Raw genomic sequence first — 16,238 nt, 5'->3', positions numbered from 1 at the left:
AAGAGTTGACTCATTGGAAAAGACTCTGATGCTGGGAGGGATTGGGGACAGGAGGAAAAGGGGACGACAGAGGATGAGATGGCTGGATGGCATCACTGACTCGATGGACGTGAGTCTCAGTGAACTCCGGGAGTTGGTGATGGACAGGAGGCCTGGCGTGCTGCGATTCATGGGGTCGCAAAGAGTCGGACATGACTGAGCGACTGATCTGATCTGATCTGATACCCAGTATTGATACTATTATCAGGTTTCACATAAAATGTCCACTCCTGATGATTTAGAGAAGAAAAAAATATACACAAGTAATCATAGCATTCATTTTTAAAACAACTTAAGGATTTCTTTCTTATTGCCCATAAAGAAAACTTCATTGCTTTTAAGGTTACAAAGTCAGAAAAACCTTGGTTAGTAACTTAGTTTTGTGTTCTTTGCAAGTTATTCATAATCACAGTTCATTCATTCAGCAAATAATGATTAAGCAATGATGTGTCAAGCACTGTCCTATGCATGATGTTTATCAAGGGTGAGCAAGCTCTTTTTGAAAAGGACATGATAGTAAATACTAGGCTTTGCAGGCCGAGAGGTTAAATCAAGGATCTTTTACTGGCACCTATGTTAAGGAGAGAAAACATTTCGTATATTTTTGGATGAAATTTAAAATACAATAACTATATGTGATATACCAGGTAGTATATCATATGCATTATGTTATGTGTAATATATAATAATTAATGATTATACAATTTTTGTAATTCAGATATACTAATGAGATGCAGAGAATTATTTGGGGGTGGATAATAGCTGACTTAATTGGAATTCAAAATAGTCACTCTTTAAGAAACTGATTGTAAATGTTGTTTGTTAAAAAATATTCTTGATTCACAAACCTTTATGAAAATAGGCAAGGGGCCATAATTTGAGGGCTTTTGATGTATATGAAAGTGAATAAGGCATACAAGGTCTAGTTCTCATGAATTCTGATGAAGGATAGAGATTTTTAAAAAGGTAATTCTACTTATGTAAAATGGGGATATCCATCTATGAACCTACTCCTGCTGAGTTTGCGTTGAGTTCACATACAGAAGGTACTTTCTCCTTCCTTTTTTTATAAAGGACTGTATTTAAGGCCATAAAAATGTGAAGACTAAATAAAGTGGCCTAGACAGCAACCAGCAGAATACAACTTAGATTCCATATAGTCATTACAGTAAAGACATTTCCATGTTGAGCATATCTTCATTTGTCTTTGTGACTCATATAAAGCCATGTATTTTTGCCTTCAGAATTTAAGAAACAACCTACCATGTCAGTAAACACGTTAAGAGTTTTTGTGGTGTGGTAGAAGGAGAAGAGGAGAAGCAGACAACAGAGGATGAGATGGTTGGATGGCATCACCGACTCATTAGACATGCTGCTGCTGCTAAGTCACTTCAGTCGTGTCCGACTCTGTGTGACCCCATAGACGGCAGCCCACCAGGCTCCACCATCCCTGGGATTCTCCAGGCAAGAACACTGGAGTGGGTTGCCATTTCCTTCTCCAATGCATGAAAGTGAAAAGTCAAAGTGAAGTCGCTCAGTCGTGTCCGACGCTTAGCGACCCCATGGACTGTAGGGTGCCATTGCCTTCTCCATGAGTTTGAGCAAATTCTGGGAGACAGTGGAGGACAGGGAAGCCTGGCATGTTGCAATTCAGGGGGTAGCAAAAAGTCAGACACAACTTAGCAACTGAACAACAACCTTCTATTAACTAAATTACATTAATATTAAGCTTTTATATATCTTAAAAATCAGGTAAGAATATAAGCTTTGATAGTATCTTCAGCATATATCATCTTTAACAACAGTCTTCTTCTTGAAGCCAATGTCAGACATTAGTTTTGAGTCCATTCACACATTATTTCATTAAATTCTCACAATTCTGAAGATGAATGTTAACATTTAATAAGACTGCATTTTCCCCAGATTTACAGATCAATCAGCTTAGATTCAGACAAGTGATAAAAACTTCCTGACATCAATAGTGCTGAGAAACTAAGAAGGGAGCCCAGATTTTCTAACATCAGAACTCTATATAGGGGCTTCCCTGGTGGCTCAGTGGTAAAAGAATCTGCCTGCCAGTGCAGGAGACACAGGTTTGATCCCTGGCCTGGAAGAATTCCATACAACAGAACTATTGAGCCAGCACTTGAGAGCCTAGGAGCCACAACTGCTGAGCCTGCATGCCACAACCACTGAAGCCCATGCACCCTAGAGCTCGTGCTCCACAAAAGAAGCCACCGCAATCAGAAGCCCATGCACCAAAACTCAGTTCAGTTCAGTCACTCAGTCGTGTCTGACTCTTTGCAACCCCATGGACTGCAGCAAGCCAGGCTTCCCTGTCCATCATCAACTCCCAGGGTTTACTAAAACTCATGTCCATCGTGTCGGTGATGCCATCCAACCATCTCCTCCTCTGTTGTCCCCTTCTCCTCCCACCTTCAATCTTTCCCAGCATCAGGATCTTTTCCAAAAAGTACCAAAACTAGAGAGAGCTCATATCCTGCAACAAACTCCCAGCACAGTCAAAATAAAAAATATTTTAATTTTTTAAAAAGTTAATGGAATTTATAGTTATTTAAATAAAATAGTAGCAACACTAGCACATCAAAAAAGGATAAGGGAAAATATACATTTACATATGAGTGTGTATGTGTATATAAACTTCACAGGGTAGCAAAAGTCTTAAAAATCAGGAGGAAAAAAGGACAGTAAATATACATATGAAGTTAGCAAATCCCTATAAATATCTAAGTAGAAAAATTAAATTTTTTAATACTAAAGAATGAAGTATGTTCTCCTACATAATGGAATGAAATTAGATATCAAAAACAGGAAACCACTGGGGAAATTCAGAAACGTGGAACAACATACTACTAAATAACCAATAGGTCAAAAAAGAAATCAGAAAGGAAAAGAGACAATACTTAGAAATGAATGAAAGTGAAAAACAATGTGGCAATTTACAGGAAGAGGCTACGCAGGGATTAGATGGAACAACTGAGGATAAATATATTGGAAAAAAAGGAATACCTCCAACTGATAACCTAAACTTTCACTTTAAGAAAAGAACAACTAAACACAAAGCAAGTGCAAGGAAGAAAATAATCAAACAGAAAAACAACAGAGAAATCCTATTAAACCAAAAGCAGGTTCTTAAAAAGATAAAATTTTACAAAGCTCTAACTAGACTGACCAGGAAAAAAGAAAACACTAAATCAGTAAAAAGAGGAAAGAAACGAGGAACATTATTACAGACTTTGCAAAAAGCAGAATTGTAAGCGAATGCTATGAACAGTTGTATGCCAATAAAACAGATAATCCCCTGGAGAAGGGAATGGCTACCCACTCCAGTATTCTGGCCTGGAGAATTCCATGGACAGAAGAGCCTGGTAGGCTACAGTCCCTGCGGTCACAAAGAGTTGGTCACAACTGAGCAACTTCACTTCAAAACAGTTAATCTAATAATATGGACAATTTCCTGGAAAGGCACAAATACTGAACTTGACACAAGAAGAAATACAAATCTGAATAAACCAGTAACAATTAAAGAGACTGGTTTAACAAACGAGCAAAAAAATTTTCAACAAAGAAAAGCCCAAGCCCACATGGCTTCATTGCTACATTCTAATACCTCACAAACATCCATAAAAAAAATGAAAGCAGAGGAAACATTTCTCAATTCAACATTAGATCAGCATTGCCCAGATTTTAAAACCAGACAAAGATACCTCAAGAAAAAGAAAATCGATATCCCTTATGAACACAGGTACAAAAATCTTCAAAAATAAATTCACAAACCAAAGCTGGCAACATATAAAACAGACTGTGGACCATGACCAAGTGGGACTGACTGCAGGATTGCAAGGTTTCAACATATGAAAATTAATCAATGTAACACACTACAGATCAATAAAGGACAAAATTCACATGGTTATCTCAATAGATGCAGAAAAAAACACTTGACAAAATCCAACAGCTTTCATGACAGAAATACTCAACAAACCAGGGGGAAAAAGAGGATTTCCTCAATCTGATAAAGGACATCAATGAAAATCCCTCGAATAACATACATACATAATGAAAGCTGTAAGACCAAAACCTTTCTCCCAAGGATCAGGAACATGACAAAGATGTCTGCTCCCACCATTTCCACCCAACAGTGTATTAGAAGCTCCAGGAAAGCAATTACACAAGAAAAATAAATAAAGGGCATCCGGACTGAAGAGGAAGTAAATGTTTGCAGATGACATAATCATGTATATAGAAAATCTTAAGAATTTACTACAGAAAAAGCTATTTGAGCTAATAAACGACTTTGGCAAAGTTGCAACATACAAGATCAATATACAATCATTAGTTGTAATTCCACAACACTAGAAATGAGTGATATGAAAATGAAATTAAGAAAATTCCATTTACAATACCATCAAAAATGGCAAAATGCTAAGGAATTAAGTCTAAGACCAGAATTTGAAAACTGCAAAAAAATTTTTTTTAATTTTATTTATTTTTAGACCACGCCACATAGCACATGGGGTCCTAGTTCCCTAACAATGGGCTGGACCTGTGCCCCTGCACTGGAAGTGCAGAGTGGCCAAGGAAGTGCCCACAAAATACTGTTGAAAGGAATTAAAGACTTACCTATTTTGAAAGACACCTCATTTTCATGGATCAGAGAACTTACTATTATTAAGAAGCCAATACTCCCCAAATTTATCTACGGATTATATACAATCCTATACAAATTCTAACTGGCATTTTTGCAGATGTTGATAAGCTGATCCTCAAACTCGTAAGGAAATGAAAGTGATGAGAATAGCCAAAACAATTTTGTAAAAGATAAACAATTTAAATACTTGCCACAAAGCTATAATAACCCAGATGATATGAGTGTGCTGTGTGCTTAGTCACTCCGTTGTGTTCAACGTTTTGTGACCCCATGGACTGTAGCCGGCCAGGCTCCTCTGTCCATGGGGATTCTCCAGGCAAGAATACTGGAGTGGGTTGCTATGCCCTCCTCCTGGGGATCTTCCCAACCCAGGGTTCGAAGCCAGGTCTCCTGCAAGGCAGGCGGATTCTTTACTGTCTGAGCCACCACAGTAACCAAGACTATATGGTACTAGCATAAATAACAACCTGAAAGTCAACAGAATGAAGACTTCAGAAATAAATTCTCACACTTATGGTCAACTGACTTTCTACAAGGATGTCAAGGCAATCCAGTGAGGGAAAAAATAATGTTTTTGACAAATCATAACAAAACAAACAGATATCTACATGCAAAAGAATATAGCTGAACTCCTATCTAAGAGTATATTCAAAAATTAAATGGGTTAGATCTAAATTTAAGAGCTAAAAGTATAAAAGCTCTCAAAATATAGGATTAGATTTTCACGACGCTGTGTCGGGCAATGACTTCTTATATATGACACTGAAGCACTAGCCACAAAGGAAAAAAATTGGAGTTAATCTAAATTAAAACTTCCATGCATCAGAAGACATTACATAGAAACTGAAAAGATAACACACATAATTGGGGAAGATATTTGCAAACCATAAATCTGTTAAGTGTCTAGTATGCAGTATATATTAAAAAAACTCAAAAACAAAGACAGTTAGTTAAAAGACGGACAAGGATATGAACAGACAGTTTTCCAAAGAAGACACACAAGCACATGAGAAAAAGGCTCAACGTTATTTAGACTTTAAGGGAAATGCAAACCAAAACCACAATGAGGTAACACTTCATCTCCAATGGGATGAATAAAATCAATCATTTAATAACAAGTATTGGTAAAGAGGGATGTGGAAAAGATGGAGCCCTTATAGGTTCCTAAGGGAAATGTAAATCATTGGAGCTGTTTTGGAAAAAGTCTGGTAGTTTCTCAAAAAGTTAAAAGAATTACCATATGACCTACCAATTTTACCCTTAGATAAATACTCAAAAAACTGACCACATCTACCAAAACACTTGTTCACAAATGTTCACAGCAGTAATATTTATAATAGCTGAAAGACAGAAACAAGTCAAATATCATAAACCAATAAATGGATAAAATGTAGTATTATCCACATAATAGACTATTAATCAGGCTCGAAAAGGAACAAAGTTCTGATATATGCTACAACATAGATGAGTCTTAAAAACATTCATTATGCTAAGTGAAAGAAGCCAAACACATAAGCTACAAATTGTAATTCTATTTATATGAAACTTCCAGAATATGCAAATCCAAAGAGTCAGAAAAGAGATCAGTGGTTGCTAAGGACTAGGGAAGGAGGAAGTAACTGCAGATGGGTATGAAGGTTTCTTTTTGGGGCAATGAAGAGGTTCTGTTTTGGATAATGGTGATGGTTGCACAACCTTATGAATATACTAAAAAACACTGAACCGTATACTTTCAAAAGGCAAATTTTATGTGAATATATTTCAATTAAAAAACACTCAGAATCTGTGGCTATAATCATAAAACTTAAGGGTTTTAATATCATCTTGTTCTAATTTTCACATTTTATGAAGAAACTAAGATACAACGGGGGCAAAAACAGATCATGCATGGATCCAAAGTTTGTTAACAGCAGAGCTGAGATTAGTACACAAGATATTTCTAAAAAAAAAAAAAAAAGATATTTCTACTTCGGTTCTTAGAACGTGTAAAAAAACAAACAAATCTACTTTAACAGACAGATTTAGATACAACTACACTGCTTTAAAATGTCACATTAAAAATGACTATCCTGAAGGGAACCCTCTTACATTGCTGGTGGGAATGCAAACTAGTACAGCCACTATAGAGAACAGTGTGGAGATTCCTTAAAAAACTGCAAATAGAACTGCCATATGACCCAGCAATCCCACTGCTGGGCATACAGACCAAGGAAACCAGAAGTGAAAGAGACACGTGTACCCCAATGTGCATTCCAGCACTGTTTACAATAGCCAGGACATGGAAGCAGCCTGGATGTCCATCAGCAGACGAATGGATAAGAAAGTTGTGGTACATATACACAATGGAATATTACTCAGCTATTAAAAAGAACGCATTTGAGTCAGTTCTAATGAGGTGGATAAAATTGGAGCCTATTATACAGAGTGAAGGAGAAGGCAATGGCACCCCACTCCAGTACTCTTGCCTGGCAAATCCCATGGACGGAGGAGCCTGGAAGGCTGCAGTCCATGGCGTCGCTAGGAGTTGGACACGACTGAGCGACTTCACTTTTGCTTTTCACTTTGATGCATTGGAGAATGCATTGGCATTGGCAACCCACTCCAGTATTCTAGCCTGGAGAATCCCAGGGACGGGGGAACCTGGTGGGCTGCCGTCTATGGGGTCGCACAGAGTCAGACATGACTGAAGTGACTTAGCAGCAGCATAGCATAGCATACAGAGTGAAGTAAGTCAGAAAGAAAAACACCGGTACAGTATATTAACACATATATATGGAATTTAGAAAGATGGTAATGACCCTATATGCGAGACAGCAAAAGAGACAGAGATATAAAGAACAGACTTTTGGACTCTGTGGGAGAAGGCAAGCATGGGATGATTTGAGAGAACAGCATTGAAACACGTGTATTACCATATGAAATAGATGACCAGTCCAAGTTCAATGCATGAAACAGGGCACTCAAAGCCGGTGCACTGGGACAACACAGAGGGATGGATGGGGAGGGATGTGAGAGGGTGTTTCGCCATGGGGGGACACATGGCTGATTCATGTCAATGTATGGCAAAACCCACCACAAAACTGTAAAGCAATTAGCCTCCAATTATAATAAACAAATTAATTTTAAAAAATAAAAAACAAAAAAATGACTATCCTGGGCTTCCTTGGTGGCTCAGTGGTAAAGAATTCACCTGCCAAAGCAGGAGACACAGGTTCAATCCCTGGTCCAGGAAGATCCCACATATCATGGAGCAACTAAGTTCACGAGCCACATCCATGAGCCTGTGCTCCAGAGCCCAGAAACTGCAACTACTGAGCCCACGTGCCCCAAGAGCTGAAGCCGGTGGGTCCCAGAACCTGTGCTCAGCAACAAGAGAGGCCACTGCAATGAGAGAGTAGGCCCCGCTTGCTATAACTAGAGAAAAGCCTGAGCAGCAACGAAGACCTACGAAGTGAAAGTTAAAGTTGCTCAGTCGTGTTCAACTCTTTGCAATCCCGTGGACTACACAGTCCATGGAATTCTCCAAGCCAGAATACTGGAGTGGGTAGCCTTTCCCTTCTCCAGGGGATCTTCCCAACCCAGAGATAGAACTCAGGTCTCCTGCACTGCAGGCAGATTCTTTACCAGCTGAGCCACAAGGGAAGCCCAACAAAGACCTAGCATAGACAATAAATAAAATTACTTTTTAAAAGATTACTGTACTGAAATTCCAGCACCTCTTTTTAAGGTCCAGATCTAGATTCTTAATCCTTAATGAATATTTTGTTAAAGGTAAAACAGCAACTTCACTGGCACCTCCCTTTAACCACTGGCATTTTTTAAGACTTTAAATAGTTAAAAATCTGCTCCTTTACTATTCACAGCTTAATACAGTTCAGAGATATAATTAAATATTAGTTAATCAAGGCTTTTAGAAAATCCCACAGCATCAAACTTCTGAAATGCTAAGCCAACTTTTCAGGGTTTCAAACTTGTACAAAAAATATTGATTCATCTCACAGTGGGCTTTTCAAAAGTTAAGACACTCCTACCACTCACTGAGAGTTGAGGGTCTAGTCTTCCTCTCCCTAAATCTGGGAGAACTGTGACTGCTTTAGCCAACAAAGTACAGTGAAAGTGACCTGAGATTCCCAACCCACAGTGTCACTGAGGTGATTAAAATGATTATTGTTTTATGTCACTTAATTTAGAGTGATGTCCAAATTAAGTGACATAAAACAATATGCAGCAAAGATAACTGGAACAGCAAGTGTGATTTTTATAATAAAAAGCAACTCTTGTTTCTTGATGGTTCTTCTTTTCATAGCACTCTACAATCATATGCAAAAGCAGATATGACAACACATGTATACAAAGACAAATTTTCATGTTTTGTATACAAGATGTATATACAAAAACAAATTTTCTTGTCAAGACAAGAAAATTCCAGTTTTTCAATCCCACCTAAAAATATAATCTTAATATTCTAATATGTTAAGAGTTCAAATACCATACCATCCCCTCCCACACACAAAAAATTGTGTGGATCTCAAAGTTTGGATGTAATTCCAGACAATTTTTCCTGAATGGCCTTGCCATTAATAGGGTTTATCCCAAAGCAACTGTTTTCTGATTACCCAGACTGTTCTCATTTACAATAGCTTTGGTCTAATGATAATTTAGAAGTCTTTCACACTGACTTTTTTTTTGAGTTTTTGAGTCAGTATTACCTTTTAAGTAAAAGACATTTTAACTTTTAGGTAAAAGACAAATTTTGGCTCTGTCTACACATACTATGTGATCTCAAAGAAAAATGACAACTTTATTGGGCCCTGTCCATACCTCAATTAAGTTGATTAGGATGATTTTAAGGATCAACTGAGAGAAAACATGAAGAGTCCTGAGTGCAGTGTTTGGCACAAAAGATATGTAACACCTCTAAAATCTTTAGGACTCTAGACCAGAGCATAGTTGCTACAAAAGTTACAGTAATCATATGGATTTCTGGTTCATATTTTGCAACTTTTAAAAGAACGTTTTAAAAGTAAGAGCACATTATGAAACATAACATCAATTTATGCTAGATAGAATAATATTTCAGAGAAGGTGACTTATAAATGTTTACCTTGATCAAGTATTTTTCCCATCTGTCTGCTGTAACAGATTTGCCAATCTTCCTCATCAACTTCAAATGGAGCTCCACCAATTCTTTAGGTACTTAAAAGGAAGAAAAAATACTGTTAGTCAGCAAAATAAAACATTTCTAATGAGATTATTGAAAAAAAGAACTTTCTCAAAAGATGACTACTTTTTCAAAATAGATGTTGTTCTAGTTATCTTTTAGACCTCTGAATCAGAAAAGACTAAACTACGATAAGAAACAACTAAAAACCACTTTGTCAAAGATGGGCAAGAATATTCACGTTTTCTTTCCAAACATCAACAACTGAGAGTGAACTCTACAATTCCCTGGTGGTCCAGTGTCTAAGGCACCACACTTCCACTGCAGCTTGATCCCTGGTTGGGGAACTAAGATCCCACATGCTGCACATAGCCAAAAAAAATAGGGAAAAAAAGTGGGGGGGGGTGAACTCTAAATGTAGACATTTGGGTGATAATGTATCAACGTAGGGTTCATTCATTTTACCAAATGTACCACGATACTGTGGAATGTGGACAGTGAGAGAGGTTGTATTAATATATTCCCAGGGGAAGAGTGTATATATGACCTCTCTATACTTTATGCTGAATTTCTTTGTGTGAATCTAAAACTGCTCTAAAAAATAAAGTATATTTTTAAAAAATCAAGTAAAAGCAATTAACCATACAGTTAAAATTTCTACTATATGTTTCTCATATTTGGTTTCTTGACTGAGACTGCAAACCAAGACATGGATTCATAGAATTAGAAAAGGATCAATGAATATAAATTCCGATTCATAGATACCTCAGAAATAGAGCCTAATGGTTTTCAAACTATTGCAGAGAACTACCCTTCTAATCTATTCCTTACCTAATGTGCTAAACTCCTCTAGAGCATCCCTATAAATCTTTGCTTGACAAGCTTTAGGGACAGAACTCTTTACTCACAAGAGTTGGACATGACTGAGACTGAACTGAACTGAACTGGAGCTGTCCTGCCACCTCTGGGTATGTCTGTTGGCTTATAGATTGGGGATTAAGATTTATTTGAATTTAACATTTATTTAACCTTAGAAAATTCTAATTATTAGAAAGTTACCCTTACACAAAGCAAAACCTCTGCCTACCTACATCTTCCTCCCCCTGGTTCTTGCTCTTATTCTCTGGTTTCAAAGAAAATATTTTCAACTCCTCTTTTAATGGAACCTTCAAATATTTGAAGATAGCTGTACTTCCCTAAAGTTTTCTCTTTCAACTATGTAAACAACCAGAGTTCCTCCAAATATCCTCTGGGCATGAGCCTGATTATGAGGTATAGATGAATTAATTAGACCTGAGGGAAATAAAAGACACATACATTTAGCATTTCCCAAATACAGCTAGTAACCTAGGAGAAATTACATTTATTCTATCTGAAAAGTTTCCATAATCAAATATATTAGGAAAATGCTGTATCAAAAAAATATATACTTATTTTTACTATAGAACTTCCTGAAGCCTTTACTGATTATAGTCTTACATACACAGTCCTATATTCCTATCTTGGATATAGTCTGCAGCATTCTCTAATATATTTGATCATGGACTCTTTTTCTGTGAAACACGTAACACCTTGCAGTATACAAGGGCTCTGAAGTACAGGTTGGAAGGTGATTAATTTTTTTTTCAGTTATTCTTTCAGACTCGTTATTCTCCACTAAAGTCACTTCTAATTTGAAATGACCCTGAAGTATAAAAACATTTTCCCATTCAACAAATGTCTGTGAATCCACCTATATTAGTAAGCAAGAAATAGTAGCTACCTTTAATAAACCTACTTAAGGGAATCTTCTCAGAGGGGTTAACAGTGGGTGAGCTGGAGGTAAGGGGAAGAAGCACAGGAGGGATGATTAGAGACAAGTAAACTGACAATCGGCGAAGGCAATGGCACCCCACTCCAGTACTCTTGCCTGGAAAATCCCATGGACGGAGGAGCCTGGTGGGCTACAGTCCATGGGGTCACAAAGAGTAGGACACGACTGAGCGACAACACGTTTAAGACCAGAATGTATGGGACTGAGGGTATAGTGGAGAAAAGGGGGCAAGGACACTGCTTACCGAAGTAACAAGACATAAAAGGCTGAAAAACAAAGTGAGCATGGAACTGGAAGCACCCAGGTAAGGGGCATGATCATGTAGAACCTTATAAGGCCAGGCTCTAAAGTCTACATTTTATTCAAAAGAATGCTCTATAATTTAAAAAGCTCTCAAAAACTGAACTGCAGGAAAACAGATTGCTTTTATTTGCTTATTTGTTTTAGGAGGTGGTATGCAGCTGCTGCTGCTGCTAAGTCGCTTCAGTCGTGTCCAACTCTATTGCTCTTTACAGCATTGGACTTTACTTCCATCACCAGTCACATCCACAACTGGGTGTTGTTTTTGCTTTGGCGCCGTCTCTTCATTCTTTCTGCAGTTAATTTCTCCACTGATCTCCAGTAGCATATTGGGCACCTACCAACCTGGGGAGTACTCCTTTCAGTGTCCTATCTTTTTGCCTTTTCATACTTTCATGGGGTTCTCCAGGCACGAATACTGAAGTGGTTTGCCATTCTCTTCTCCAGCAGACCACTTTTTGTCAGAACTCTCCACCATCATCTGTCCGTCTTGGGTGGCCCTACACAGCATAGCTCACAGTTTCATTAAGTTAGACAAGTCTGTGGTCCATGTGATCAGATTGGTTGGTTTTCTGTGATTGTGGTTTCTACTTGCTTAGCAACTTTCAAATATGCTGTACAGCATTATTAACTGTAGTCACTATGCTGTATACTACCTTCCCATAACATACTTACTTTGTAACTGTTAAGTTTGTAACTTTTGACTGTCTTCATTCACTGTACACTTTTGGGGGATACTCAGTATTCACAACATTATCATTTTATCCTTACAGCACATGTCAATTCACACCAGCCACATTTCAAGTGCTCAGGAGCCACACACAACTAGTGCTACTGCACTGGATCACACAGAGCAAGCATATTGAAAATTAAAATTTATAAATTGTAATTTATAATATATAAAATTTATAATTATAAAACCCCATAATTTACTAACAATCTACTTATTTTTTGTGTGGTGATACAGCTGACATATAACATTATATTTAGTTTCAGGTATATAACATTAAGACTTGATATTAAAAATTACTGCAAAATGATCATCACAATAAGTCTATCTAACATCCAATTTACTTAATACATTTTGTTGCAAACATAACTGATAGGCTAATAACCTAATGGACACCTGCAGCTCTTAATATCTTGTCTGCTGATAAGAAACAGACAAGAATTCCAACAGAAAAATTAACCAGTATAATAGATAAGTTGAAAATATTACAATTCCCATACTTCACATTCTCTTAAACAGTGCTGTCAATATCTGAACTTTCCAAAACAGTAGTCATTAGCTGCATGTGCCTATTTAGTACTTGATATGTGGTTAATAAAACTAAGGAACTTAATTTTAGTGATTTTTAAATTAATTTAAATAGCCACATGAGGCAAGTGACTAGAGTTTGGTACAGCCATAAATTATCAATCATATTTTTTTAAACATATGATCATTATCCTAACATACACTCTGACAATCTGTAAATTCACTTATTTATCACCTGGAATACTTAATAACTTAATTTTGGGAACATTAGGAATTATTAACTTCTAAGAATTATCTATTAACCAGATTCAGGTCATTCTGAAAACTACAAATTTTGTCCCAATTGAACTAATTCTCCGCCTTTTCACATGATAGATTTGATACATAACCTTTAATGGACCCGTTTCTTTCACAAGGCCGCAGGAAGGTGAAAGATTCTGAAGCAAAAGAAAAGGTCAGGCAATGTGTGAATTCATGGAGGGTCTGCCAAAATGATGCAGGTATGGAAGCAGCAGTAAGTGGCAGAATCCCAGAACATATTACTGATCCACTCCCCAAAGACATGCTATAGCTGACATTTTTCTAAGCACCTTTCCAGCACCAAGCCTTACGAATGCTGCTGCTTCTGTATTTCTAGTTTTATTATTTACAATTCTGGTTTTTTAATGATAGAAATTTACAGCTGTTCTTAACAACTAAATGACATAATTCTTCTCATTTCTCAATGAAGTCTTTCACTTAAACATCCTCCATGCTTATAAACAGAGACACACTTGGAGTCACGAAACACTAGATTTTATGTAGGCCACCGATAAAAGGACATTGATTTCAGATACAGGGATTTAAGTATAAGCTTACAAAAAGCTCTTACTTAATGCCAGGTTCTATAAACTCTGGTGGGGGAGCACAGTTTTAGACATAATGACACTGGTCCCACAGTCCACTTGATCCTTGAAATAACTGTTTTTATATACCAACCTCCAAAGTTTATTTAATCAATCATCCTAAAGTTTTCTGAAGTTTAAAAAGAAAAAAAACTAACGGCTCAAGACTCTGAACTGTAACTCAGGTCACTATCTGAAAAGCTATAGTTTAGAGATGCAAGATGCCAGATTCCAGGTAATATAAATCACTAAGAGATTACCATAATGGGAAAAAAAATCCAAGAATAGTTGTTACGTAGGCAGACAAACCAAGGGGTATCTAATGCTCCATTTACGTTTTGGGTTTCATTGAGAATCATACCACTGATTCAATATAGACAGAGACACACACGAAACATGGCTCAGATTATTCCAGAATAAAAACTGTGAAAACATCTCTGCTACAAAGTAGTCACTCAGTCAGTTCAGTCGCTCAGTCGTGTCCGACTCTTTGCAACCCCGTGGACTGCAGCACACCAGGCTTCCCTGACCATCACCAACTCCTGGAGCTTACTCAAACTCATGTCCATGGAGTCGGTGACGACAAAGTAGTCAGTGTACCTACTACTACAAACATCAGCATGGCTGGAGGTCTGATAACCAGCATTCAGCATTTCTTCCTAAAGAAGGTAGATGTTCATGGAGAGGAAAGGCCTCTAGGTAAGATGAAGTGAGCCACCCTCACATCAGGCCATCTTTAAAGGGTTACTCTTTCCTTATATACACTTAACAAACAGCATCCTTGCCGTGGGAGTCTAAGGTACTTAAGGCAATGGCTTCCAATAACATATGCCTCCAACTCTCTCATCAGATAATACTATTTCCCTTTTCTCTCTAATCAATTAAATAATCACAGGAGGAAGGAGGGGATAGGTAGGGAAGAAAGGCGAGAAAGACTCAAAACAAATTTTAAGAGAAACGGTGATACCAAAGTATTTAAGAAGGAGGAGGGGTTTTCCTTCAATATTTTTTCTTGCAATCTAATAAAAATTTGAAAGACTAATACACCCTTCACCTAAATGCACTAACTGCCAACATTTTAGGAAAACATTTTTACATAGGATAAAACCATCAGTGAAAAGCTGTCTAATTAAGGAAATACCATAAAGAAGCAGCCAATTAAGCCAAGGAAGGGAAGATCACGCCAGGCACATGGAAATGCCTGTAGAGAAGTTCTGTGGCAACTAAAGCCATGCAGTGTGGTAGGAAAGAGAAAACGGTGCACACTGTCACTGAAGAAGTAAGCAAAGGTCATTATCTCAAAAAGCCTTGGGAGCCATGTAGAATTTTGATTTTGAGTGTAATGAGACATCAAGGGAGGGATTTAGGAAAGCTTCCTCATCTAAGTTTTCTGGCTTTTTAAATATTTATTTATTTGGCTCCACCAGGTCTTAGTTGCAGCAAGTGGGATCTAGCTCCCTGACCAAGGATTGATCCTAGGCCCCCTGCATTGGGAGTCTTAGGCACTGAACCATGAGGCAACTCCCCTGACGTAAGTTTTTAAAAGATTCTTCTATGTCTAGGATCTGCTTCATAATAAGCAACAGAGGACAGAGATATAGATGACACAAAATTACAAAATTTCACTGAACCTTGGTGATGAGCATGTGAAACTTCATTATACAACCTTTCAATTTTGTGTAAGTTTTATATTTTATATTTAAAAAAATACAGGGGCTATGGAGATTATTTTGATTGTTCTGAGGAATGAAACAGAGCTGGGGGGGTGAGGAGAAGGGGGATACTACTAATTAGGAAGCTAGTGCCATACTCCAGGCAAGAGATAATGATGGCAGGACCACCTTGGTGGTCCAATGGTTAAGACTCCATGCTCCCAATGCAGGGGACCTGGGTTTGATCCCAGGTCAGGGAACTAAATACCACATGCCACAAATAAGATCAAAGATCCTGTGTGCTGCAACCGTCACAGACAAACAAACAAAAAAGACAATGATGGCATGGGCTAAGGTGGTAGCAGAAAAGATGTACACAAGTACCATCAAGGAAAATTGCAAAATCTATAAAATTTCAAAATTTCTAACAAGCACCCTCACCAATCTTAATCTGAGAAAGTG

The 16,238-nt window shown here is 37.6% G+C and overlaps 1 protein-coding gene across 2 annotated transcripts in view; it reads right to left on the bottom strand.

Moving 5' to 3' along the window:
- RSF1 (remodeling and spacing factor 1) overlaps positions 1 to 16,238 on the bottom strand; it is a 149,564-nt gene that overhangs the window by 91,562 nt on the left and 41,764 nt on the right. For both annotated transcript variants that reach the window (XM_010853238.1, XM_010853239.1), the window contains exon 2: positions 9,813 to 9,904. In XM_010853238.1, the coding sequence (XP_010851540.1) occupies positions 9,813 to 9,904 (92 nt within the window). The remainder of the gene's footprint in view (positions 1 to 9,812; positions 9,905 to 16,238) is intronic.

The sequence above is a fragment of the Bison bison genome, unplaced genomic scaffold (genome assembly GCF_000754665.1).
Source record: "Bison bison bison isolate TAMUID 2011002044 unplaced genomic scaffold, Bison_UMD1.0 scf7180017864324, whole genome shotgun sequence".
Classification (NCBI taxonomy): Eukaryota; Metazoa; Chordata; class Mammalia; order Artiodactyla; family Bovidae; genus Bison; species Bison bison.
The sequence above is the reverse complement of the archived record's forward strand: the minus strand, read 5'-3'. Positions and strand labels throughout refer to the sequence as shown.